This window comes from Canis lupus, chromosome 10 (assembly GCF_048164855.1).
Source record: "Canis lupus baileyi chromosome 10, mCanLup2.hap1, whole genome shotgun sequence".
NCBI classification, from domain to species: Eukaryota; Metazoa; Chordata; class Mammalia; order Carnivora; family Canidae; genus Canis; species Canis lupus.
This window is the reverse complement of record NC_132847.1, coordinates 25459698-25486426: the sequence shown is the minus strand read 5'-3', so window position 1 is coordinate 25486426 and position 26729 is coordinate 25459698. Positions and strand designations below refer to the sequence as shown.

The window sequence follows — 26729 nt, the reverse complement described above, 5'->3', positions numbered from 1 at the left end:
CATAACCTCAGCTACTCATTATCTTTCTTTGGAATCAGTGGCATTTAACAATAGCAACCCAATACCATTGTGCTTAACATTATTATTTCTCCTTAAAGTTTCAAATGCATGAAATATCACACCTGCTAATGATTTCTCTTCCACCAGTAGAAGCTCCCAATTCAGTATGGGTAAAAGTTTAGGAACTTGACTATAACCTTGTTCCAGGAGCTGTCTATGCTCCACATATGACCAGTGATGGGATCTGCATTGCCAGCAAGATGGCAATCCAGCTTCAAATCCCATCTTATTATCTATTTTCTCAAATCACACCTACTACCAATTAATGAAGGTTGGATTTCATGGAAGCAGAAACCAAGACAGTGTTTGAGGTGAAAGATGCTTATCAGGGATCAACATTTACGAAAGGAAGAAAAAAGAAAGTAGAATCAGGCAGAGGAAGAAATCAAACCTTGATAATTGGGCCAATATGGCAGTGAGCTCTGGAGTAAGTGTTCCTTATAAAGTGTCCCCAAAATGGCTTATATACTTCATCTTACTCAGTCGCCAGATAAAGGCTGCCCAAGAAATGGTATGATTTCATGTAAGATGGCTCTCTGTTGCTGAGGCAGAATCTAAAGGATATGAAAGCTGTCATCTGTCAGCTGTCACTTCTGTGCAAGACCTTCCTTGAAAGGGGATCACCATGTATAAATATTTATTTCATATTACTTTGTTCACTTTTTAAAGAAACTGTAAATTTAAAGTTTATATAAAGACAATTATAAGTGATATAAATCCTGTAAGAGCACAGCCACTAAAATTCACAAGTTTACAGTCCAAACTAGAATATCAGTAATTTTACATAAAATGCATTAAATAGGGTTAAATTAGCATTATTATTATCATCACTTTGAGACACAATGCCATTTCTAGTCACTCCCCACCTGTTCTGGAATTAAGACACAATATTTCATGACTTGAAAACAGTCTAGAGCACAAGGTTTTTATCAAATCTGTGCTTACTCAGGAGAAGTTTTGCTGTGATACTTCCATCAACCAGGATGAGAGAGATCTCCCATTCTTTTTTAATACAAGTTTAACATAGTGGCTTCTGGTAATTTCAACCAGATTTTTTTCCCTCTGGGACTGATTTATATCACTCTCTCTTTCTTTGCATCACTTCCTTAAATCAAAAGTGTAAGAAGTCTGATTACTGTACTTCTGCTTCTATCTATGAGAAAGAACCATGTCTGTCCAGTAACTAAACAAAGTAGCATGAGGGAAAAGAGAGAAAGTGTCCCAAAGTATTCAGTCATTTGAATTAGACTTTCATACTCATGGCTGCAGTTTCTAAACTAAATTACTCCTCCAATAGACAAGAGCAGTGTTTCCTCACAGTGTGATTTATGAACTTCCTGCAGAAAAATGACCAAAAGTTCTTGAAGAAAAAAATGCAAATTCCCTAGAAAAGGAGCACCAGAAAATTGTATTTTTATATTTTCAACAGGCTGGTTAGGTGACAATAGAGCACACAAAGTCTGAAAACCACAGATCAATAGTATGTTCACTATTCAGTCACAGAGTAAGCTGTAAGCAATAATGAAAACTGATGTATACTGAGCTCTATGTACCTGGCATTGCCATAAGCACTTTATGTGAGTTGTCTCATTTTCTCCTCACTATAACTACACAAATGAGAGACTGTTATTATTTTCATTTTACAGATGATAAAACTGAGGGACATGCTTGGAGAATGGAAGATTTGGAATTAAAATAAAAGAAGTTTGACTAGAATGCTGTGAATTCTACTATGAACCTAGGAGAAAGCAAAGCTCAAGACCTTACACACGAACTTGAGACATCTATAGTCTTCTGAACTTTCACCATTGATAGAAAGGACCTAATTACATCTGTATTTTACATACTGAAAATATTTTGACAGGTATATAACATTTTTTTAGATGATAAGTGTTAACCCACTGAACAAAGTGTTATATACAAGATCCTCTAGAAGTAATACAGCTCTCTAAAAATGTGGAACTGAAGGTTGGATCCTTCACAAATGTCATCTTAACCTATCACTTTTGAAAAGCTATCTGGCCTGATTGTGACCTGTCTTTAGTTAACATATCTATAAAATAATTAGCTCATTTCCTCTCTCTATATATATAATTGTTGTACTATCATTATCACACATTTTAAAATACGACTTGTTTTTTAATGAGCTCATCATGAGTAGAAACAAGAACACAGTTCATGTCAGAGTTTCATGAAAATATTCTTTTGGTTATTTATTAAAAACAGAATATAATAAGACTTCATCTCCAGCATTATCAAATAAAAGCCAAAACCCAGTATTCTTAAGAAAGTACCTTATCATTAGGAATGTCTTACTCTATACTGCTTCACTAATCTTGATGATGAGGATTCCAATCAAAAGAATATTTCCAGTGTCATAGCTAATCTTCTAATTTTGTGGCTGTGTAAGACACTTTTGTTGGTTTCCCATATTCCGCTCTATACTTCAATGTGGTATTAAATAGCTCTTAATTCATTAGCATTTTATTCAAATGAGTTCAATGTATGCACTCCTGACTCTTATTAAAGATAAAATTCCCTTGTCCTTCAAGACTTAAACTTTTAAAAGAAAAAGTCTTGGGCAGCCTGGGTGGCTCAGCGGTTTAGTGCCACCTTTGGCCCAGGGTGTGATCCTGGAGACCTGGGATCAAGTCCCATGTCCAGCTCCCTGCATGGAGCCTGCTTCTCCCTCTGCCTATGTCTCTGCCTCTCTCTCTCTCTCCGTGTGTGTGTCTCTCATGAATAAATAAAATCTTTTTTAAAAAATAAGAAAAGAAAAGAAAAAGTCTTAAGACAATTTCTTTCTAAAAAGGTATTTTACTGACAAAGCACAATCATCGGAAAGCTTATGTAGAGGCTTACAGGAATAAAATTAGTTTGTTGTCAAGCTTTTTAGAAAGTTGGAACTAGATAACTTCTCTGAGTAAGAAGGGAAAGAGAATACTCAGACTTATTATGCACCTCTTAAATGTGAACCCTTGTGACTAACTCTTCTGGTTGATTTTTATATGTTATTTCAATTAATTATCACCATGCATTTGGAAAAAGACATACAGCCCCCATTATCACCCACCATTTACATATAAGGAGACAGAGGTTCAATAAGGTTAAACATTATGCCCAAAGTCACACAGTTAATAAGTGAATCAAAATTCCAGGGTCTTCCCCCACTCACCACATTGCTTCCAGAGAAAATGCTAGTGGCATATTAATGAACTAATGCAATCTGATTTGCATATAAACATAGAATGGCATTGTACAAAATACATTATACACCAATTCTTTAACCCTAAGTATTATGTTTACACACAGAAACATTCCTTACAGACTGTGAGTTGTTAATCCCTGAGTTGGTTTCAAAGAATTAGCATTCTGGTTTATTGTTCAGTCACAGAGGTACACCCTGGAAGTAATCCCAGTTTTTCACATACAGGTAATATTTCAGTTAAGGAAGTTTCCCTCCCATGAGGCCATCAAAATACTTTAGTGTGTAAGAATCATAGACTATTTGTAAACAAGGCAAATAGTGAGAATGGGGTCTATGGGGGAAATAGATTTCTACATTAGGAATTTCCTTTCAAAAAATGGAAAGTCACAAATGAAAGCTAATTCTTTTAAAGTCCCATCATTAACATCAGACTTGATCTATATCAGGGCCACTTCCTGATCCTAGACAATGTTAAAAGGTCATGAAACAAAAGGGTAAAGTTAGCAGATGCATGACTCACAGAAGACACAGTAGGGTGTGACCTTAAAGCTTATTAAAACAAACAAACAAACAAACTACTTCTGTCATTCTTCAGGTTCTCCTGGTTTTAGTTTTCTTTTCAGCTTCCCTCCCTGTGTAAACACCCATAAACACAACAGGTAGGAAACCAATTCATTCCTCATTTTTCATTTATTTAAACAGATGAATATTCTGCCTCAGAAACCAGAACCTGATGCCTTACATAATTGAGGTGTGTGTGTGTGTGTATGTGTGTGTTATGCACTGTTCTGGGATTTGAGAGGGGGCAGGTAGAAATCGTGAGGATCCACGGTAGGAAGGCAGAGTTGATACCTCCCTTTTAAAGCTACTGTCTGGGAGAAGGGGTGGGAACTATACCAACCCATCACCACACCACATGCCTGTCTCACATACGATTCTTTCCTCGTCATGTTCCCTGGGAAATTTCCCCCAGATTAGGAAAAGAACGGTAAGGCGACTCTGCCTCGCGGAAGGAGAGTTGTTACCATTGCAGCACAAAGGACAGCGAAGCGCGCTTTCACATCTTCGCAACTCCACTCACTGGACCAGCTCTACACTTCAGCACCACGGAGAGCGGCATCCCCTCCGCTACCACCCATGGGGAGCCACATTCCCGCGACCCAACACCGGATTCCGGTCATCTAGAGAGGAGGGACCAGCCTGCTTATTTCTCCCTCAATGTAAGCAACTATGATGATTCTTTCATATCAAATTTTCCAACAGAGGTTGTTTTCTTGCTGAAATACGGCATTAAACTTTTATTTATTAGCCCTCTCTTTCCTGTGTAGCTTGGATTTTTAGATGTAAATCTGGATCTGAAATCTTTCTTATTGATTGGGTTGGTAGAGGAATTTTTTTTTTTTTACTTTTCCTTGCAAGTCTAAGTTTAAAAATCCATTTAAAATAGACAATTCATAGTGGTAACCCAGTCTTGTTGTGCTAAAGTGCAGTATTTTTTTTTTCTTCCTGGAATAGAGTATCTGTGTTGTCTGTTCTCTTACTTCAGTACTGACAGCTTTTTAATTTAACATTTTTTGTGACTGTATTTATCTTAACATAAATATGGGAATAGGAAAAGGAAGACGGCTATCTTCTAATAAGTAGCCACCATTAAAGAACTACAGGTGGGAATAAAGAAGCTGTTACTTTTTTTCCTTTTATTTGTGGAAAATATGTCCTTTAGATGTCCATTTCAACCTAACAAATATGCTCTTAAAAGAGATGTAATCTGGGCAGGGCTTTAACACAAGCTTTGAAACTCTAACAGAGAATCTCCTTTACATGTGAAGTTGTAAATTCACTTAAGTGTGATTGAATAGACTTAACCAGGATGCTATTGTCATTAATTGTAATTTAAAGGCTTAATGAATTCAAGGGTAGATTTGTAAGAGGCAATAATGATTGACCCTGTCTACTGGCACTCAGTGAATTTTTGCCTCAGAATGCCACCTACTGGTGGGTCCTGTTTCTGAACCACTGGACACACAACAGATTTATGAATGAATACACATTAAATCCAGAATATTCATTATGAATATGATACAAACTCACTCTCTAAGATCTTTTAAACAGTGGCATTGGTTTAATTATTTAACAACTTACCAAGGTTCTATGCCACAATTATAATTTCATAAAAATTTATTTCTAAAACACTTGCTCCTAAGCTTAGGGGCATATAGATTAGCTAACTCCTTCAGGCAGTCATTAACCCAGAAAAAAAATGAGAACTATGTGAAGCCTCACTGAGGCTAATTTCAGACACATGCGGTATCCTGGATGAGAGCTGCCAGGATCTCTTGCTCAGGAAAGGCAATGAACATTTCCTAGATAAATATTCAGCGTGTTACCTTTTTCATCATTCTCATTTCATGATTTTAGAGCCTTTCTTACTTTCTTGGGAGTAGATGATCATTTCAGGCTCTTCTGTCACAAAGGTTACTGTAACAGTCAAGAGGTTACACATACCTATTTTATACCAAGACAAATCTTTGGAGGAAAAACATGTAAGAACTTACTGTTTCAGTTCTATCTGGAGATATACACAGAGATACAGACATCCAGTTTCATAATTCCCCAGTTTCAAACAGACAAATAAGGATTTAAAAAGAAAGAAATAAAAAAAGCATACACAAAGCATTAGTTATATGTGAATAGTTAATAAATAAGGTAGCCTGAAAATACAGAGAATGACCTCTAAATGATGATGATTCATTGAAAATTAAGTTGCTGATAAAATTGTTTATTAGCATTCAGGAATCTAGATAATATTTTTAATTCAAGATGCAATGGAAAAAATATAACACATTAGCAGAATTGTCTGGAAAGTATATCTCAATATAACGTGTTATAATGAGTAGCAGAAGGATTATTTTGCTATTCCTATAGGACCTGAATGGTAGGGTATATCAACTCATGTATATTAATGGGGTAACTACGTGGATATCTTTACTTTTATTTAAAATGCATGTGGATGCCTCTGAAAATACATATAGTTTTTCAGAAGTATTTGAATAAGTGAGAATGCCCCAGTCATTCAAGGACTTAATATACCCTCTGATATTAATGGTCTCGTCTAGCAACTTGTAGACCATTACTTATAGTGGAGCTGGAAACTAATTTGGCTTTGGAACTCATACCTTACTTTAAAAGTTGTTAGAACAAAGAGGAAATAATAATTAAAGGATCATATGACTCCTATATCTATAAGAAGGAAGACACAGTAAACATTAACACATCTATTTTATTGGTCTTCTTTAATGACCAACCCAAATTCAAGTATTTAAGAACTGATTACATTATTTGACCATGCACCATATGCCAGGCATCAGGGATACTGGGCACCAGGTACATATGCCATATAAACAAGTAATTCCCCTGCCCTCAAGGATCTTGCACTCTAATGAAAAAATTTACCATCTTAAGAAATTCAGAAAAATGGAGGAGGAAGAGGGATGGCAGTGGCATACCAGCCCAAAGCAGTGGCTTTGAAACCAAACAGATCAGAGGCCTAATAGTGGATCTATCACTCACAAGTTTATGTAGCCTTAACAAAAGTGGTTAATTTATCTGAGCCCCATTTCACCATCTGTTAAATGGGAATGACAATAGCACCTGTATCATGTAGTAGTTTATGAGAATTTAAAATGATAATACGCGTAAAGTACTCAGCATAGTGCCTGCAACGCAGTTAATGTGTAATAAATGTTAATCATTATGATTAGTCACTGAGGAAAAAAGCTTATCACACGATTTGTGTGAATTAAAATAATAATTCATATAAAGCACTTAACAGAATATCTGGCACATAGCAAATGTGTAATATATGTTAACTATCACCATTATACAGCCATTAAAAAAAAACAGCTAATCTGACTATATCACCATAGAGTAAAATGTAAGCCAATTTACAGTTATTTACTATAACTATATTTACTTAAGTGTACTGATCATGTAAGGTTGTGATCATTACTTTCATGGACATTTGTATAAGGCTTCACAGTATCCATTTGATACATATTATTGCATCTTCGCTGTGGCTGAGGTGCACAGAGGATGGATTTTACTATTCCCTTACTTTGGTAAGAGAACTGAAATTTAGAAGAAGACTCCACATCACCTGAATATTTTATCATTGTTGCTATGGACTAAAAATCAGACTATGTACACTGGGAGAGAATGTGCAGACCACAGCTGGGTTGTCCTCAGTAACTGGTCTAACTCCTGGATTTTGTTTGGTTCTATGTTCAGTTGTGGAATGTTACAGACTGAATTAGTTTCAGGCTTGGGTGATTTCCACAGAGACCTATGGTGCATGTGGCAATTTTACAGAAAGACAACAAATATCTCCAAAAGACATTCTGATTAAATGTCCTTTTCTTCATCAGTAATTAATCACAACCCCTGTCTCTAAAATGCTTAGTGGTCATGCTTATTTGCAGCTGGATTTAGGGTGCAGAATTTATACTTTTCATGGATCACTGACATCTGGCTGTCTTTAGACTGGCTGATGCATCTGTAAAAGCAGTTTGATAAAAATAGCAACCAAGGGATCAAGAGGGAGTTTAATAATCAGTTCTCTTCTCAAATATGGTTTTGTTTCCACTGAAACACTTCTTCTCAATGACATCAAATGTCAATGTATGCATTTATGAAAGATGAAAAACACAGTACCTTAATTGAGATGTTTGATCACTCATTATCTCAATAATACATGCAAATAAAAAGGCATTTGCATTCAAAGTTCATTTTGAAGAAAAATACTAGAGTAAGGGCAATCAAATGCTAATTGATTTTAAGGAGAATCATTTTGCTCATTATTGGTCCTGAAACTGTGACAGTATCCCCATACTCCAGCAAAGCAACACAGCTGATTCATGAGTGTGAGTTTTGGCCACCAGCTATTGTGAGCCAAATGACTTTATCTTTTTGACATATCATCTTTTGTGGATTCTTTCCAAACCATGTGAAATGTATGGCTAAAGCCTGACTATCGATAATGTCAAGATTAAATGGTAAGGCTAAATATACTCACAGGTATAAAACTGCTGAAATTGAACAAACAGGAAAAGGCTGGTAAAAGAGTACAAACTTTCAGCTATAAGATGAAGTTCTAGTGTACAACATAGTGACTACAATGGTTGATAACACTGTGGTGCTCTAAGAAAGAACATAATGTTCTCACCAAATATATATATATATGTGAGGTGATAATGTATTAACTAAATGATGGGATTCCTTCCATGATACATACTTACATGAAATCACCACAATACATACTTTAAATATTTTACAATTTTGGCAATCAAACCTTAATAAAGCTGAAAAAATAAAATAAGTGTTTAAAAAGCATGATTAGAGGGCTATCAGGGTAAGAGGTAGAGCTAACAAGCAGCCCTAAGTGAGGTAAAGAGGCCCCCATCAATATCTGAACAAATTCACGTGGCTCCAGGGTCTGCTGTAAAACCCCTTACACTGGAAGCAACTTCATAGCATAGGATGACCCAGTATATCCTTGTAATGCATGCATGATTCGAGGGCCCATAGGTTTCATCAAGGCCAACTCTCCTAGGAAAATAGCAGAACTGACAGTTCTATGAGCATCTGAATGTAAAGCTGAGATTTTAAATGCTAGGAGAGAGGCTTGTTTATGTCTTAGTGTATCTGTGTGTCTGCTTTCAAGGTCATTCAGAATAATTCATGTCAAATGGGGAGGACATTTGACATCTGATAAATACTAGGCACACACATATATTTTTTCCTTGATATAACATAATTATTAAAGAAACATCAAAATTTACATGACACTCTACTCTTGTGCAGAAATTATTCACCCTAACGTTTAGTCTTTCTGCTTCACTTAAAAAATGAGAATGCTAACACCTTGCTTTTATGTTTGTTTGTCTAATGAGGGAAATTATAAATGTCTTAACACCTTTTAAGTTTTTAAGCTGCAGTGCCTATGATATGCATATGGACTCTGAATTTAAATTGGGTACTTACATGTTCCTTGTGAAATGTTTTTCTGCTCTGACTTGGTTCAGTAGTTATTATATTTCCTTTGAATTAATCTCTCCATGGCTTGTTGCTGTGTATTAGTGTACACCCTTGACCTTGGAATCTGACCTATTCTCCCTCTTGAGCAGACCTCTAATGGAAAAGTGACATGGAATCAAGCTCAAGCCCTGGCTCCTAGGACAGCTGCTGTCTCATCTGACACACCACTCAGATACTCCTGAGTGGAAAGTAACTTTTCTCAGGTTGAGATGCAATGGCTAAAACCAGAGAGGTGCTCCTGAAAGGAGTATAAGCCTCATCATATGACAGATTAAGTAATTCCATCAGAAAGACTATTAGTCTTCTATGGGCTCAATTCCCACCTGAGTGTGTGTACCCAGATGACAGACCTTGAAACTAACTTCATAACATTCTCTGAAACAAGGTTCTTTGATGATACAAATGAGGTGACTGCTTAGATTTCAACTCAATCTCTTCCTCTTCTGCTGAAAAACCTATAATGATAAATACCTGTACCCTATTTGTAAGTACCTCTCTCCTATAAAAGGTTTCTACTGGACTCCCAATCTACAGTCAGCTTTGGCATCAATAAGCAGCCTCTCTCCCTGAAATGATGGCATTATTGAGAGAAATGGGCTCAGAGGAGCTCGTGAACTTGAATCCTGAGAACGTTTTCCCCAGCAATCTTTTATCAAAATGCTCTTTTAAAAAGTGGATGGCAGTTCAGATCTCTTTCTAAAGGAGCGCAGAGGAGCTATTAGGATTTATCACCCACAGTTACCTTTTGACAGGGTTACCCATAATTATTCTTTTAAATTTCTGCAGATGAAGAAGCTACTCCATTGAATAGTTTAGCAGATTCTTCCAAAAACTGTGTTACTCAGACCTAGGCAAGATTAGAGCATAAGCTCTGACCTCCAAGTCTTTGCCTTATGCCAGATAGGGCCCCCTAATAGAGCTAAAACCAAAAGGGTTTGAGCAGGTCAAAAGGTAAAACAAGCAGAAAACCAAATGGAGCCCAAAATCTTAAAAATCACAAGATTGACTTTTTTTTAAATCTCAAAACACTAGATTTAATTTAAAGGACTTCCTCTATGATTACTTTTATTTTTTCTTATAAATGGCTTAAGTGAAATACTGATTATTCTTAATGCATGGATACGACCAGTAACAAAAAGACTATTGGAAACATGGAAAATAGTTCAAAATAAATCGCACTTACTCTTCAGAACACGTACTTTTTTTTTTTTTTTAAGATTTTATTTATCCATTCATGAGAGACACAGAGAGAGGTAGAGACACAGGCAGAGGGAGAAGCAGGCTCCATGCAGGGAGCTCGATGTGGGACTCAATCCCAGGACTCCAGGATCACACCCTGGGCCAAAGAGAGATGCTAAACCACTGAGCCACCCAGGTGTCCCGAACACGTACTGTCTTATTGAAATGTATGCTATTCTAATATTATTTGAATAATGTGAGGAGGGGCAAACTAGAGAAAAAAAAGAAAAAAATTTGGGTAGGGCTAACTGGAGAATTAGATGTTCAAGTTTGTAGAAAGTTAGAAAACGTGTGGTCCAGACTATGTTACAGTTAAAGCATCCTGAACCAGGGATCCATTCAAAGTTTCACTACCAGCTGAAGATAGGGTGTCTGATTCAGGTTCAAATGACACAAAAGCTTTTATTTTCTCTAGTCTTACCTTTTAAAAACCCTGGCAAACTAAAGTCTAGGTAACTTGCCCAAAGCTACCAGGTTGGCCAAAGGTGAAGGCAAAACTCATACTCTAAGTTCTCTGACTGCAAAGCCCACTTCTCAATCCTACTTGTGTCAGCATTATCACCTGGAATAGGATCAATACAAGATTTACACAAGCAATATATGTGAAATTATTAATTTCTCAGTATAGTTCCTGGCATATAATAGGTGCTTAATAAATGTTTAACCATTATTACCAGTAGCCTCAGTATTAACCTCCACACTCTGCCACAATAGCAAAGAGCAAGTGAGAAATAAACCCAGCATCTAAAATGACCTGTTCTATGAGAGACTCCTAACTCTGGGAAACGAACAAGGGGTGGTGGAAAGGGAGGTGGGTGGGGGTGGGGGTGACTGGGTGACAGGCACTGAGGGGGGCACTTGATGGGATGAGCACTGGGTGTTATGCTATATGTTGGCAAATTGAACTCCAATAAATTAATTAATTAATTAATTTAATTAAATAACCGGTTCTTCCATCCATACAAAAATCCAGATTTGAGCTAAGAAGCTACAACCAAATTTCCTCAGAGGAGCCACTTCAGTGACCATTAGTAAGTGGCAATGTGTCTAGGCCTGCTCCCTGCCACATCTTGCCCTTTTGTAGATGCTTAGGCTGTGCAAGCACCAGAAAGCAAGCACAGTCCCCACGAAGGAAAGTGTCAAGCACAGCACTGACTGTGGAAGCAGAGGCATGTGGCCATGCTTGCATGTTGCAGCAGTTTTATCACAGTGAGGGATCTCAAGGAGGCAATGCACCCGAAGCAAATGCAGCAGTATCTATGGTGGCCATGTCCATAGCAGAGCCTTGGGGGAACTGGGCATGGCAAGAGGCAGGAGAGTACGGAAGAAAATCAACATTATTTTCTAGTATATGTCACCTCACTTAATCCTTCTATGGAACCTAAGGCACACAAAACATTAACCACATTGTATGGGTAAAATCACAGAGAAGCAAAGTACTAAAGCCCAGAAAAGTTAAATGACATGCTGAACTTTGCACAAATTGAAAAACTCACAGTTCTCAGCCTGTTTCAATCACATCCTACCCCACACCCTCCCCCTCTATCTCCTGTTAACTCCACTCAAATCTACATTTCAGTTTGCCACCATTCCTCCACCCAAGGGGTACAGATGCTGGATAACTGAATCAGTATTCTTCTATATGAATACGAATAATTCAGGTTAGCCAACCTGTCTTCATCTCAGGGAGAGAAAAATGATTTCTAATAAGATTTCATAGTTTTGCATTAAGATCCCAATCATGAGATTCTTTCTCATCTCAACAATTTGTGCTTGCTCTGCCGCTGGGCACCTCACAGGCCCCTGGGAGAGTAACCGAGCATCTCTGCCTTGTACCCCCACAGGTTGGGGAGCAACACCTTCAAAAATATGCAGCGCCGGCACACGACCCTGAGGGAGAAGGGCCGCCGCCAGGCCATCCGTGGTCCTGCCTACATGTTCAATGAGAAGGGCACCAGCCTGACGCCGGAAGAGGAGCGCTTCCTGGACTCAGCTGAGTATGGCAACATCCCTGTGGTCAGGAAAATGTTGGAGGAGTCCAAGACCCTCAACTTCAACTGCGTGGACTATATGGGGCAGAACGCGCTGCAGCTGGCCGTGGGTAACGAGCACCTGGAGGTCACAGAGCTACTGCTCAAGAAGGAGAACCTGGCGCGGGTGGGGGACGCGCTGCTGCTGGCCATCAGCAAGGGCTACGTGCGCATCGTGGAGGCCATTCTCAACCACCCGGCCTTCGCGCAGGGCCAGCGCCTGACGCTCAGCCCGCTGGAGCAGGAGCTGCGCGACGACGACTTCTACGCCTACGACGAGGACGGCACGCGCTTCTCCCACGACATCACGCCCATCATCCTGGCGGCGCACTGCCAGGAGTATGAGATCGTGCACATCCTCCTGCTCAAGGGCGCACGCATTGAGCGGCCGCACGACTACTTCTGCAAGTGCAACGAGTGCACGGAGAAGCAGCGGAGGGACTCCTTCAGCCACTCGCGTTCCCGCATGAACGCCTACAAGGGACTGGCGAGCGCTGCCTACTTGTCTCTGTCCAGTGAAGACCCTGTCCTCACCGCGCTGGAGCTAAGCAACGAATTGGCCAGGCTAGCCAACATTGAGACTGAATTCAAGGTAACTCTCCCAATCACCACTCTGCAGACATTGCCCAGAGGGCTCTTCCAGGTGTGTCCAGTAGTCAAACGGGTTGTCTTCCTGTCTAACCCAGGGTGAGGGCCTCGGGGTCTGACCATCCCACAGGGAGGAAGGGGATTTCCTCAACCTTGTCAGATGTAGGCCTGAAGGAGAAGCAGTCCATTAGGTGGAATATTTGAAATATTTGAAGAAGTGACTTATGCCCAAATCTGTACAGTAAAAGACAAGCAGCACAGAGTGGTTCGGGTGTAAATAGCTCACTGAGCTCTGCCCCAGAGGGCTGAGGACTATCTAGGAGACCTGTGGAAGTTTCCTAGACCAGGTCTAGGATTTCCTGATTGTCTCAGTTAAATGACTTTGATTTGTCTCGTCCAGACCACCATCCTGGCCTGTACTGTGTCATCCTAGATTTGGTCTCACATCTGATGCTAGAAAGGCCTGCCTGAAGCCTTTCTCAATTTAGCAAGCTATTACTATTGTTCTGTGAAGGGGATGAGGGAAAGGTACCTGAAAATGAAAATAAAACTCTTTCTGTGTGGTTGAGCTTCTTGCCTCAGTAGATGGGGTCAGAGCAAAACCCTATAATTCAGCCCCCTGCAAACACCTAGATGACCAGGCTAGCCCAGGGAATGGAGACCCATCTCTAAAGTCCACTATTAACAGTGGGAGTGATCCCATGCTTTGACTGACAACTGACACTCCTCTTTAAAGAGAAGGCTGGAACCTCATTTTTTTATAGTATTTAATAATAATTGAGAGAACATTTAGTGGGCACTTACTATATGCCAAGCACTAACGGCCTTACATATATGATGTTGATTAATCCCCTCAGCAACCATTACTAAGAGTACCATTATTATCCTCATCTTAGATGAGGGCACAAAGGTAGAGACATATCACATAGTTAATAAGGAGCGAAACCACTGTTCTAATCTAGGCACGCAGAGCCCAGAGCCAGCTTTTTAGTCATTCTGGGAAACTGTTCATGCACTGGGCTTCTCAGAATTCATGTATCTTTATCTGAATGCTGAAGGAAGGTGTGCCTGGAAGAGTAGAAACTACAACCAGGCTCATCATTTCTCATCCTGTTATTCAATCAGAGCCTATGATGCTTTGGAGCATACAAAAAGGTGTCACATGCAAGGCAGATAATGGAGCTGGGAAAAGGTGTTAACTGCCAGAGAAAAGTTCATTGTCCAAAAAGATGTCACTGCAAGAATTGCCCCTGCAAGGGACACAATTATGTGGCCAAGAATGGGTACCAATTCATAGCAATGGAGGTCCCCTGGACTATGGTGTTCCAGGAGATCTCAGAATGGGGCTGGGCCTCACTGAGCAGGAGTAACTGGATTGGTGGGGAGAGGTGTGTATTTGGAGAAGGCAAGTGAAGGTGAGGTCCACAATGGCCCAGAGCAGGCAGAGGACTGCTGAGATGCTGCATGTGACTCGAATAAAGGGTTCCTGTAGGGGCATGCACAAGCAATGCTGCAGAGATGAGTCGGGGACAGTCCTCAGAGGGCTGAGCCCTGTGTGTGTCAGGCTGAGCACTTTGGCTGCGCTCCTATAGGACATGAAGAGCCAATGAAATTTGTGATTGGGGGTGCGGGACACCTGGGTGGCTCAGTGGTTGAGCACCTGCCTTCAGCTCAGGTTGTGATCGTGAGGTCTGGGATCAAGTCCCACACTGGGCTCCCTATGGGGAGCCTGCTTCTCCCTCTGCTTATGTGTCTGCCTCCCAGTGTCTCTCATGAATAAATAAATAAAATCTTAAAAAAAAAAAAAAAGAAAAGGAAGAAAGAAAACTGTGATTAGGAGACCACAAAGCTAGAGTTTGGGAAATTTACTTCACTGGTAGATTAGCTGAATCTGAGGATTTGGTGTGAGGCACTGGGACTAAAAAGGAGGATGATTTAGGTCTGCATGCATGAGGCCACCAAAGCCTCTCTGAAGGAATGAATGGCCTGCAGCCACAGACAGAAGAGCCAGGCTCACAAAAGGCTGCAAGGCACTGCAAACTGTGACTAGATGAAGAATCCTGTAATTAACTAATTTTACTCCATCTGTTCCCCCTATCTTGGACCCATCTACTGAAGTGGAACAACCTCCCTAATCCTGCATTGTTCATAGCCTCATCTAACAAAAAGTTAGTGGATGTAGATGAGGAGATGACCTAAAGAGGCTCCCAAGGAATGTAGCTATTGCCCATTTTTTTCCTTGTTTTGTACAGTAAACCCCATCTACCAGCAACAAGGTCAATGACATTCCAAGGAAGATCGGTGGAATTTTGCTTCTTCCCTCAGCTTCACAATGAATCTTCACAGGCCATGTAAAAGAAATGGCTAATCCAATTAATTTTAGATCTTTATGGCCAAGAAAAAAAAATGATTCCAGAAAAAAAAAGTTGAGGATTAGGTTTTCTGGATAATTGCACAATTCTCTACTTATCTGGAATCTGGGAGCAGGCCAGCCTTACTAAATAAAACGATGCTAGACTAACATTTGGAATTATATCTGAGCCATTTGTTTCCTTCACTAAAACCAAAAGTCTGGCATGTTTTAGTATGTATAAAACTGGAAGTCTGTGGAAACCATGATATTTTGATTTAAAAAGTAAATTATGAAAATTAGAGACAATTAAGAACACTACTAACATGATGACAGACGGGTTCTATAATGCAACGACTTACTCAGAATAAGATCTAGCATAAATACATTTGCTGGCTATTAACATCCCTCGAGTTACCTTTGTTTGAAATAATGTCTTTCACATTGTCGACAAATGGCGCGTTATAAATTAACACAAGTGTTCCTTTCGAACTTTATTACTTATTCAACTATCCTTGTATGTGCATTCCTGACATAAATCTTCTCAGAGAAGAGAGCAGCTTAGCAAAAGACAAGTCAATTTGTAATAAAAGAATAAAGAGCAAGTGTGTATTCTAAAATGTACTGTTTAGGAGTTTGTCCTGCTTTAAAGAGACTATGCACAGCTGACTGTAGCCACATGTATGTGGATGACCCAATGATGTCAGCTATATAAAAAAGATATCTGGTCCTGACAGGAGGTTTCATATCTCATCCTCCAGATCCTCTAAGACACTCACTCTGGGAATGGCTGCTCTCGACTAGAAAAGCTCACGCAGGGAAACTTATATTCAGTGGCCCAGTCTACTGTTCTTGAGTCATTGTAATTTATCACTAGAATAGAGTTTAGTCATTAGCAAGATGTACAGCCAATGTCCAGATCTCCAGTAAATCATGGCTGAAGTCAGATGCCTGCTAGCAAGCCAGTATTTTGGGTTTGGAAATTATGCATCTCTACAAAGATTTTCTTATGCCTCTCTCATCTTTTTGGGTCTAAAAAGATGAAAACTCAGTGTGGTCAGTGAGACCTTCCTAATGCTTTGACTGGTGCTCAGTAATCTAGGAAGCATTCCATAAATCCTTGATGAAGGGAATGAAGGAAATCCTGAAAGTATAATCATTTCAACTGATGAAGCAAGTGATTACTTTTATGTATGATTTAAACTCTTCCTACATGTATGAATCTGACAGAGCTATTTGATAGACACGGTGAGATGGGAAAGCTCTACAGAAAGTTACAAGGTAACTAACGGGATCAAACCAACACACAGTAAATAGCAGAAGACCAATCATATGCTGCACTGTATGGTGCCAGTGGCCACTAAACTCCTGGAGGGCACCACCCCAGGTGACATTTTGGTTAACTGAGTTATCTAGAGGAGGAAACAGGGAAAGGGGAGATCAGCATAGGATGGGCTATCCAGAGGTGTTTCATCCTGATGGAGGTTCTCTCTATATATAGAGGCACCTAAAATAGCATGAAAAAATAATTTTAAAAATACACAATAAGGTCTCTACATTTCTCTTGAATTAGTCTGCTTTTCTTCACTGATCATCCTTCTGAAAAAAGTGCTGAGGATCCCTTTTATTTTGCTGGTAGCTTCCTAAACTCCAGGGCATCCTGTCTATGAGTGTTGCTTATCTGCAGAGCTCTTATTTCAAAAGGATTACAGGTGTTAATCTTTCTTCCCACTTGAAGTTCTGCCTGGAGCATGCCTGGTGGGAGCAGGAAGGGGTGGGGAAGCAAAGGACAACAACAGAAAATTGTGGAGTGAGATTTAGGGATTTGGAAGAAAAGAGGAAACAGGGCAGGGACTGGAGGTATCCCTCTTGTGCTCTCACCTTTTGCTTAAATTTAAAGACTCCATGTTCCCAAATCAGGGGACTGTGGAAGCCTTTACCTTAGTTACTTAAGACTTGGTCATTCAGAATAATAACAAAGCTACAACTAAGAAGGCTTTTCGCGTTGACATAACACCAGCATGGAGGCTGCTGATTATGTAATTTATTCTAATAAACCAGAGAGGATAAGAGTAGGGGGTAAGAAAGCTAAAGCTGTAGCTCCATCCTGCTTAAAGTGTTGATGACTCTACTGTTTGTCAATGGGTTAACCACAGGTATCATGAAAAAAATAGATAATGAATTATGTATCAATGTTTGTGTTGCCATTTTAAGATCCATAAAAAAAAACTTTCTGGGCCTAAAATACCACAAATTAAAAATGCAAATAATGATAAATCAGACCAATTTGCCACCTGCTATGATCTCTAGTGAGATCCCATTGTGAAAGGTAAAGATGTTGAGATGACAGTTTGTAATCTGCTTGCAAACTTATCAAAATGGAAGAGGAAAGAGGAGGGAGAAGGAGGAAGAGTATCTCTGTATTGTGGTAGGGAGAGCTCGAAGTACATAGGAACTCAGGCCATATGGAGCCAGGGAACTAGGAAAGCCTGAGTAAAGGCCCACCTTGGGCCTGAAGCAGTATTAGAAGGCTGAATAAGCATGTTGTCCCCAACATCCAGTGGAATCTGTGTTTTGCACCTGTTCCTCATGCTTTGAATATTTTTAGGATTTTTAAACTTTATAGATCAATACCCTGCGAAAATACATTTCCTTGAAGTTTGAGCCTAGCTGGTAGTATAAACACATGCTTATTTAACACACAGGAAATGACTTGAAAATTGTTTCCCTCTCCATCAGGAAAATATTTTTTTAAGCTGTGAAGGCTGCAAGTCTTAAAAGCAAGTTGTTGGGGTTTTATAAGAGAATCTGGGAGAAAACTCCTCAGAGCACTCATCTATATATCAATCCCCAGTACCTTCAGAGATCCGACTGTGTGACCCAAGCCCTCTACTTGAGCATCTGATGATACAGAATGTAAGCAGAAAAGAGAGAGATCACAGAGGTCAGGTGATGAGCTATCTTGGGAGGCCCCTCACCTGAGCATGTGCAGGTATGGTGTGGTCAGAGCACAAATGCCAGTCAACAGGTCCACACCAGGACCTGAATCATCGACTTCCATGCTTGAGAGCAAGATCCAGGGACTGGCTTATCTCAGGAGAAGGGACAGATGTGACTTCTGCACATGCTAGCTCTTTTTCTATTTTCTTACCTAAGCAGCTGGAGAAGCACTTTCACCAGGGCATTCATTAATGACTTATCATAGGAAGTGAGCTAATTAACGTATCCTTTAATGACAATTTTTCATTGGGTCATAACTAATGCCTAAAATTATGTGATTATCTTCTTCTAGGGTTTATGCCAAGAGTATGAGCTTCTAAAATATAGGGAGGCAGTGTATATTGGGTAACAGGAAGTCAGGTGGGCCAAAGGAGGCCATTTACTGGACCAGGACAAGGGCAGAGGGCAGGATCTGGTGAGCACCCAGTGCAACCATGCTTCATTTCCTCAAAGTTGTGGAATGGAGAGCCAAAGGCTTGGCTCTGCAATCAGATTGACCTAGCCTCCAATCCCAGTGCCATATCCTGACAACCGTATAATTTTGGCCATCTACTGGAAGTTAGTTTTCTTATTTGGAAAACCAAGGTATTAGAATTGTAACATGTCCAAAATAGAATGCCTGTTTTCTCCACCCAAACACTGGCTCTTCCCCTAATCTCTGTAAATGACAATACAATTCACCCACTTGTTAAGAAGCCTCATCTCACTGAACCTCTGGGAAGTCCTGGCATGTACCAGGCCCTCAGTAAATATTAGCTCAGTGAAGAAATAAATGAGTTGGTGAGTGAATTAAGGACAATGTCCTCCCAGGATGCTGGTGACAATTATAATCTGCATCTAATTTTATATTCTTCATCAAATTTAATCCTCACCAGCACCCTGATTAGATGAAGAATATAAAACTCTTTGCAGAGAACTTGACCTGGAATAAGTACATAATTTTCCCCCAGAGAGCTCAGTGGGGATGAGCCCACTGGATTTTCAACACAACTTTTCCTCCTATGAATGCAACTTAAGTTTCAGCACCTCCTCTACTCAGAGGGTCTTCCTGATTGCTGCTAAGCTTCCCTACCCCTTAACCCCACCTCCATAGATCTTTCTAGAACTAGAAAAACTATAGGCTGTATGTGTGAGCTCCACGGTTAAAAACAGGCCAACGGATTAGTTCCAGTGGGACAAACGCAGACCACCAAGAGTGCCTAAGTCTGGAGTGCTAATAAAATATTCCTGTTAAAAGAAATGGCATGGGCAGCAAAGACAGAGGAGCAGAGAAGGAGAAAGGAACTGGGCAGGCAGAGCTCCTGACAAATTCAGACAGAGATTATTTTTTGAAAAATATCTCCATGGAAAAGATTCATCACTATTCACAAAAAAATGGGGGAAAAATCATTTCCTCTACAAGTGCAACTATCAGCGTGAAGTATCAGAGATATGAAGAAATTGGAGGCAGTTCTAGAGAATATTAGTAGATGAGTAGCAGCACAAATTACCTCAAATGGAAATGATGGAAATGAAGGCATTTTCTCTGAAAAAGTTACAATGCTACATAAATTAATCATCATAGTATATCATTAATCAAGTATGCTGCACACCTGTCAACATGCAGGCACGTATTTTACTAGCAGCAAATTCATAGATTAAATGTGGAAAATATATGTCAGGAAGGTGGGATGGTCTGTAGACACAGAGAATATCACAACTGGGTAGACCCTAGTTACAGGGCTATCTGAAAATCTGGCATCCCTGCAGCAAATATTCATTAAGCCTCTAGCATGAGCAGGGCCCTAGACTGGATGCTGGGATGAAATGATGAACAAGATAAACAAGGTTCCTACCCTCAGGACCTGACAGTCCAGGGGAAGGGACATTATTCATATAATCGCACAAATAAATACGGCTTTACAAATCGTGCTGAGTGCTAAAGAGTAAAAGGGCAGTTTTAAAAGCTGACTTAGTGGGACAGCTGACCCTGTGAGTGTATGTGTATGTGTATGCATGTGTGTTTAAAGATTTCTCTCAGAAGAGGTGCCTGGGTGGCTCAGTTGGTTAAGCTTCCACCTTCAGCTCAGGTCATGATCAGGGTCCCGGGATGGAGACCCGCACCAGGATCTCTGTTCAGCAGGAAGTCTGCTTCTCCCTCTCCATCTGCCCTTCCCCCGCCCATGCTTGCGCTCATGTGCTCGCGCGCTCTCTCTCTCTCTCTCTCTCTCTCTAATAAATAAAATCTTTAGGAAAAAAAAAGATTTCTCTAAGAAGATAATGTTTAAATGAAACCTGAGAGTATGGGAGAGATAAACAGCTAGCAGGGAATGGGAAAGACTGTGCTAGGCATAAAAACTGCACATAAAATATCCAGCACAGATAAGGGAGAGAGAGACCTGTGAGAGAACTGTAAGCAGCTCCACATGAGACGGAGTAACAGGGAGAGGTAGTAGATGATGAAGGCACTGAAGCACCACCTCAGCCTTGGCCTTACCAAGTGAGAAGTTGAACTTCATATTCAGGTAAATGAAGAGCCATAGGAAGGTCTTAGCAGATGAGTGAGGGACTGGTGTGAGCAGTTTGGAAATATCCCCTGCACCTGAGGCAGAAAGTGGCCTGCAGGATACGAGACTTGAAGGAGCTGGACAACAGCTGTAGGAAGACGGAGTCCTCCTAGGAAGGGGGTGAGTGGCATCTGAGTGCAGATGCAGCAGCACATCTAAGCCTACAAGTGGCTCAGCACAGTTGGAGAACAGCACAGTCAGGAAAGGTGACAGGCTCCTGGCTGTTTCCAGTACAGTCTGCTGGTCTGGGAGCTGCAGGGACCCTGCTTCTTCTGCCCCCTGGGCCCTCTCAGGGCTTCCCTCAGAGGAGGAGGAAGGAAAGGGCCCACTCCTTATCTTCTCCTTCACGGTGGAAGCTCTGTGGAGCAGCAGCACAGCAGGAGAGTCCAGAGGACTCCAATTCTCCACACTGGCATCTAGAGGGAGAGAAAGGTGGGGCCCAGAGCAGAGGTCCCAGAAAGTGAGTTCAGAAGTGATATCCCTAGGACAGAAAGAACTCCGGGGTGGGGGGGGGGACTCTCCCGTGCATCTTCCAGATTCTGAGGCTATCATTCACTGTGGGCTGCAGCTACCAAGTAAACAAACATGTCATTACAGGAAAAGGACTACATCTTATCTCATTTTTTTTTTTCAACTGGAGCTAGTTTTAGCATAAATAAAGGCATAGAGTAGACCTCTCCCTCTTCTTCCTCCAAGGTTTGGGATGTTGAGAATATCAGAGGAGGATAATACAAGGGGCAGGCAAAGCTTTTCTGGGCACTGAAAATCCTCCCTGGTGAGCACCCGGGTAAGTATGGGGGATATATTAGCCTTGGCACTGCCATAACAAAAATGTGATGACTTAAAACACAGAACTCATTGTCTCACAGTGCTGGAGGCCAGAAATCCAAAATCAAGATGTCAGCAGGGCTCTGCTTTCTCTGAAGGCTCTAGGGTAAGATCCTTCCTTACCTCTTTGAGGTTTTCTTGGAGATCCTTGGCTTGTTGACCCATCACTCGAATCTCTGTCTCTGTTATCATATAGTGATCTTCTGGGTGTTTTTGTCCCTTACCCTATTCTTATGAGGACATTCTTCTAAGCACCAGTCATTTTGGCTTAAGGTTCCATTTTACTCCAACATGGCCTCATCTTAACTAATCACACCTGCAACACCCTATTTCCAAATAAGGCTGAAGTCCCAGGAAGGATGCTGATTTGGAGAAGACACCATTCATCTCAATATGGTGAGGTAGAGGACCAGGTTGAGATGAACTGGGGAAGACTGAGACCAGGAATCTAGATAAACCCTCAGAGCAGGGCCGGACAGAAGGCCAGAGGTCAGTTATTATAGGAAGTCAAGCACAGCCCTAAAACTAGGGGGTTAGTCTGGAAGGAACAGAAGAGATTGTACTTACCAAAGCATAAGCTGAGACAGTGACACTGCAATTCTCGAAGTGTGTGTGTGTATGGGGTTTGTGGGGAGTGGGACGTTGCTAACAGAAGCAACGGGGAAAACTCAGTATTGAGGCACTACCCCTTTCAAAGACATTTTTAAAGCTTGGGTTTGGGAATAACGAAAATAAAACGCACCAATTATAGAATCTTTTGAATACAGAAAAGTAGTGGGAACAAAAAGGTCAGCCTTAATTCCTACCATCTAAGAGCAATTCATATTTTGGTATGTTTTCTCCAAGTGCTCCTCCTATAGCCAGGTAACAAAATGTGAATAAAACTATGACTCAGATGGTCAAACATTATCATAATATTTGTGTTTCCCCTCATACTTTATCCTCATTCCCATGCTCCCTTACTCCACAAAAAGCCCCCGCTTCAGCATATTTAATGTATTTATATATAATGTATTTCATATATTTATATTAATTATGAATATAGAGAGGTATATATTTTGTATTCGTTCAAGAACTACTTCCTTTGCAACTACCATGTGCAAAGTTCTAGAGGTTGGGGACACTTCGACACCATCAAAACCCTATCATCTCTGCCCTCTTGGAGCTTACATTCCAATGGGGACTATGGAAAAATATACTACTGAGCCTAAGTTACATAAAAATGGCTGTGGTACAAGATTATGACCTTTCATCCAGTGAAAGACTGGACACCACGTTTTTTATGCTCTCTCCATGTCACCCCATGGAAGCCTCACTCATTGCTTCTGTGTGCTACTCACTACTGCATTTTGTGCCTCTTGCAGCCTTTTTCTCTCTCACTCCAACAGAGCGGGGGCACCTACACGGTTCTTTTTGTCACCACAAAGGCTGCCACAAAACATGTCCCTGTACCTGTTTGCAGCCCCTCTTGAGCACTGGTATTACAGGCCTGGGAAGAAATGCCCACAGTTAAGTTCATGCAGCCCAGCTGCCTGCCCCCTAGAAGGCTTGTCCCCGGGAGCTGTGCTGTGCCACACACTGCCACCTCTAGATATCATCCTGCTTTCTCACGTCTGCCAGTAGGAGGAAGAGAGTTACTTTAGTTAGCATTTCTCTAATTACTAATGATAAGCTCAGCCTGTCTTCCTATGTTGTGCAACCACGTGGGTTTCTCCCTTCCCTGAACTACCTCTTCCTGTTACTCCTTCACTCACTTTTTAACAGGATTTCTGTTTGGAGTATTTTTAAATTTTCCTTCAGGAGCTCCTTGTCTGTTCTAAATACTAACAACTTGTCAATATCAGACACTGCAGAAATCTTTTCCAGGCTGTCACCCATCTGTTACATTTGTCTATGGCACCCTGTTTTGAAGAGAAACACTTATTTTTGATGATTTGTGGATGTAGTCTTATTAAAACTCCCTTCCCCGCCCAAGGTCACAAGAACATTCTTGGACATTACATCTCTTTTTTCTTCTATTACCTTCATGGATCCACCATTCACATTTAGGTCTTGAGTACAACTGGAGTTTGCTTTTACGTGTAGAGGGAGTTTCCATCACATTTTTGCCTTTCTCCACATGGTGAGCTAGTTTCCCATCATGATCTACTCTGGAATCCGACTTACCTTCCCCCTCCACCCCGCCGCCCCCATGATGCCACCTCAATCACACGCCAATTCCCAAACACACGTGTTTCTGTTTCTGGACCTCTGTCCCATCCCAGTATCCTATCTACCCATTCCTCCAGTTTCATACCTGAGACTTTGTTTTGTGACTCATTACCTGATATGACAGCCACTCGTGTGATGTTTTTCTCTGCATAGCTTTGTTTTGTGCAATGCGGAGAAGAGTGTAAAAATAATTTGAAATCCTGGTTTTCTTACTGAATACTGTAACTTTGGCATTGCCCCATGTAATGTCAACACTTTATAAATAACTTTTCCCGGAAATTTTTAGTGTCCTGTGTTAGGAATAAAACTTTTCCTCTACTGTCTTAGGTTATACTGGTTGGGGCCTGTGAATTAACTAACAAAAGACAGACTACTAGGAGAAAATTTATTCATACACATATAGAAGTGCAGGAAAGAAGTGGCTCCCTGAACAGTTAAGATAGGGATTTATATACCAATTTAGTAAGGAAAAGGAGGGGAGAAAAGAGTTTCTAAGGAAAAAGAGGACTTTTAGGAAACACATGAGCTTTCGGAGAAAAATAGAAAGCATGAGAGTTTGTGGTGTTTGTTCTCAACTGGGTGCAAGCAGACAGTCTCCTTTCTAGTAGCTACCCTCCCCCTATGCCCAGTGGCCACATGATTTATGGCAGCTATATTTTGGGAACATGCTGCTAAAACATTTTAAAAGAAGTAAAAGAAGTTTAACTGCTGTTTGTTCAGATTTCTTTCACTTAAAATAATCTTCATGACATTCTGATTGATAAAACTCAATCTCTGTCAGCTCATTGAGTCCCTACCACAGAACAAATCCTGTGGCCCAGTACAAGGTGAGGCTGTGCCCCAGGGACTGAGGAAGGTGCTCCAGCCCTGGCCAAGGAGACAGACAGGCCTTTGTAGGGGAGGAAGAATAATCCCCCCCCTTCTGACTTCATAGCTGAGAAGCTTGTAATAAAAGACAGATTAACTAGGGGAAAACAAAAGTTTAGAAGCATGTAAATCTCATGTATACAAGGGAAACACCCAGGGAAAAATAAGTAACTCTCAGAGGAAGCTTAGAATTCAGAATTAAACATCATCCTGACAGGAAAAGGGTAGGAGGAAGTACACCTCTCAGAGGAGAGTAAATGATTTTTCGGAAAGATGAATGTGTTCTTAGAAGAGACAGGAGGTATGATAGTTTGTGACAGAGTTTGTCTGGGTGTGGGGGCCTCTTCTCCCGTAATGAGTCCATCTTTCCAGCAGATGAGGCCCCATGGAGAGGATCTAAGGCAATCAAGTTCCTTTTGGAGGATCTATTGTCAGGCATAGAGGGGCATACAGAGAAACCTTCTCCCTTCATCTGCTGTTTTTCAAGTACCTAAAGCTCAAAATAATATATCAAAAGGGCATATTTTGGGGTAGCATGTTCTGAAGTCCTGTAGTCATTTTGGGGTGGTATATTCTGCTATTCTTCACTGGCTTCTTGGTAATGTCTGTGCCCAGACTTGATTTACACAGTGTCACCTTCAGTCACTCTCTTCAAAAGAGAACCCACTGTTCCCAGGGGCTGGTGACAATCCATTTACAAGGGAGAAGGGGGAATTCTTATTTTTTGAGACTCCTTCTTATAAACACCCATAAGGGGATCCCTGGGTGGTGCAGCGGTTTGGTGCCTGCCTTTGGCCCAGGGCACGATCCTGGAGACCCGGGATCGAGTCCCACGTCAGGCTCCCGGTGCATGGAGCCTGCTTCTCCCTCGGCCTGTGTCTCTGCCTCTCTCTCTCTCTCTCTCTCTCTCTCTCTGTGACTATCATAAATAAATAAAATTTAAAAAATAAAAAAAATAAAAAAAATAAACACCCATAAGTTGGCAGCCCCGAGCAGAATCAGAAGACAAATCACTGAAATCCTTGATACTCTGCAGATGGTCCTGTAGGATTGGCTTGGTGAGGAGGTTTGTGAGCTCACATCCATCCGCCAACCAGCCTAGATAGTGGGTGAACCAGGCAGTGAGGACCCAGACAGCTTCATAGCCAGCTGCCAGTGGAGCTTTCACCATTTTTTGTTGAAGCTATTCGAAAAAGACATTTAGCAGGCCCCTGGAAGTTGCACATTAGGGTTAAAGGACTAACTGGTGGAGCAGAGGTGGGGGGAGCCTCCAGAATGTGAGTGAATAGCCTGCAGGGCTATCAGGAAAGGAAGGTGAGGCCCGGTTTCTGTCATTGCTAAGGATCACAAGAGCTTATGTTAAAAATCAATAAGAGGACAAAGATCTCAGATTTATTTTCCAAATGGCTTCAGCAACATGCCCTAGGTAGGTTTAATCTATTTCTACTGAATTAAGCCACAATGAGGATCAGAACCAAACCATGGTTACACCATCCTGCCTCGCTGCTGTATCCCAAACTGGTTGAAAAGTTCCTAGTCAGAAGGCACGTGCTATGATGAGCACTGGGGGTTCTCTGTAAATGATGAATCACTAAATTCTACTCCTGAAACCAATACTATACTATATGTTAAGTACCTAAAATTTAAATTAGAATTTGAAACAAAAAAGAAGAAGAAAAAGTTCCTTGTCAGATGTAGTAGCTTGGCCT

The 26729-nt window shown here is 40.9% G+C and overlaps 1 protein-coding gene across 1 annotated transcript in view; it reads left to right on the top strand.

Moving 5' to 3' along the window:
• Nucleotides 1–469: 469 nt before the first annotated feature.
• TRPC7 (transient receptor potential cation channel subfamily C member 7) overlaps nucleotides 470–26729 on the top strand; it is a 144184-nt gene continuing 117924 nt past the window's right edge. The window contains exons 1-4 of the mRNA XM_072842630.1: nucleotides 470–571; nucleotides 4242–4444; nucleotides 11685–11918; nucleotides 12445–13222. Of these exons, the coding sequence (XP_072698731.1) occupies nucleotides 470–571; nucleotides 4242–4444; nucleotides 11685–11918; nucleotides 12445–13222 (1317 nt within the window). The remainder of the gene's footprint in view (nucleotides 572–4241; nucleotides 4445–11684; nucleotides 11919–12444; nucleotides 13223–26729) is intronic.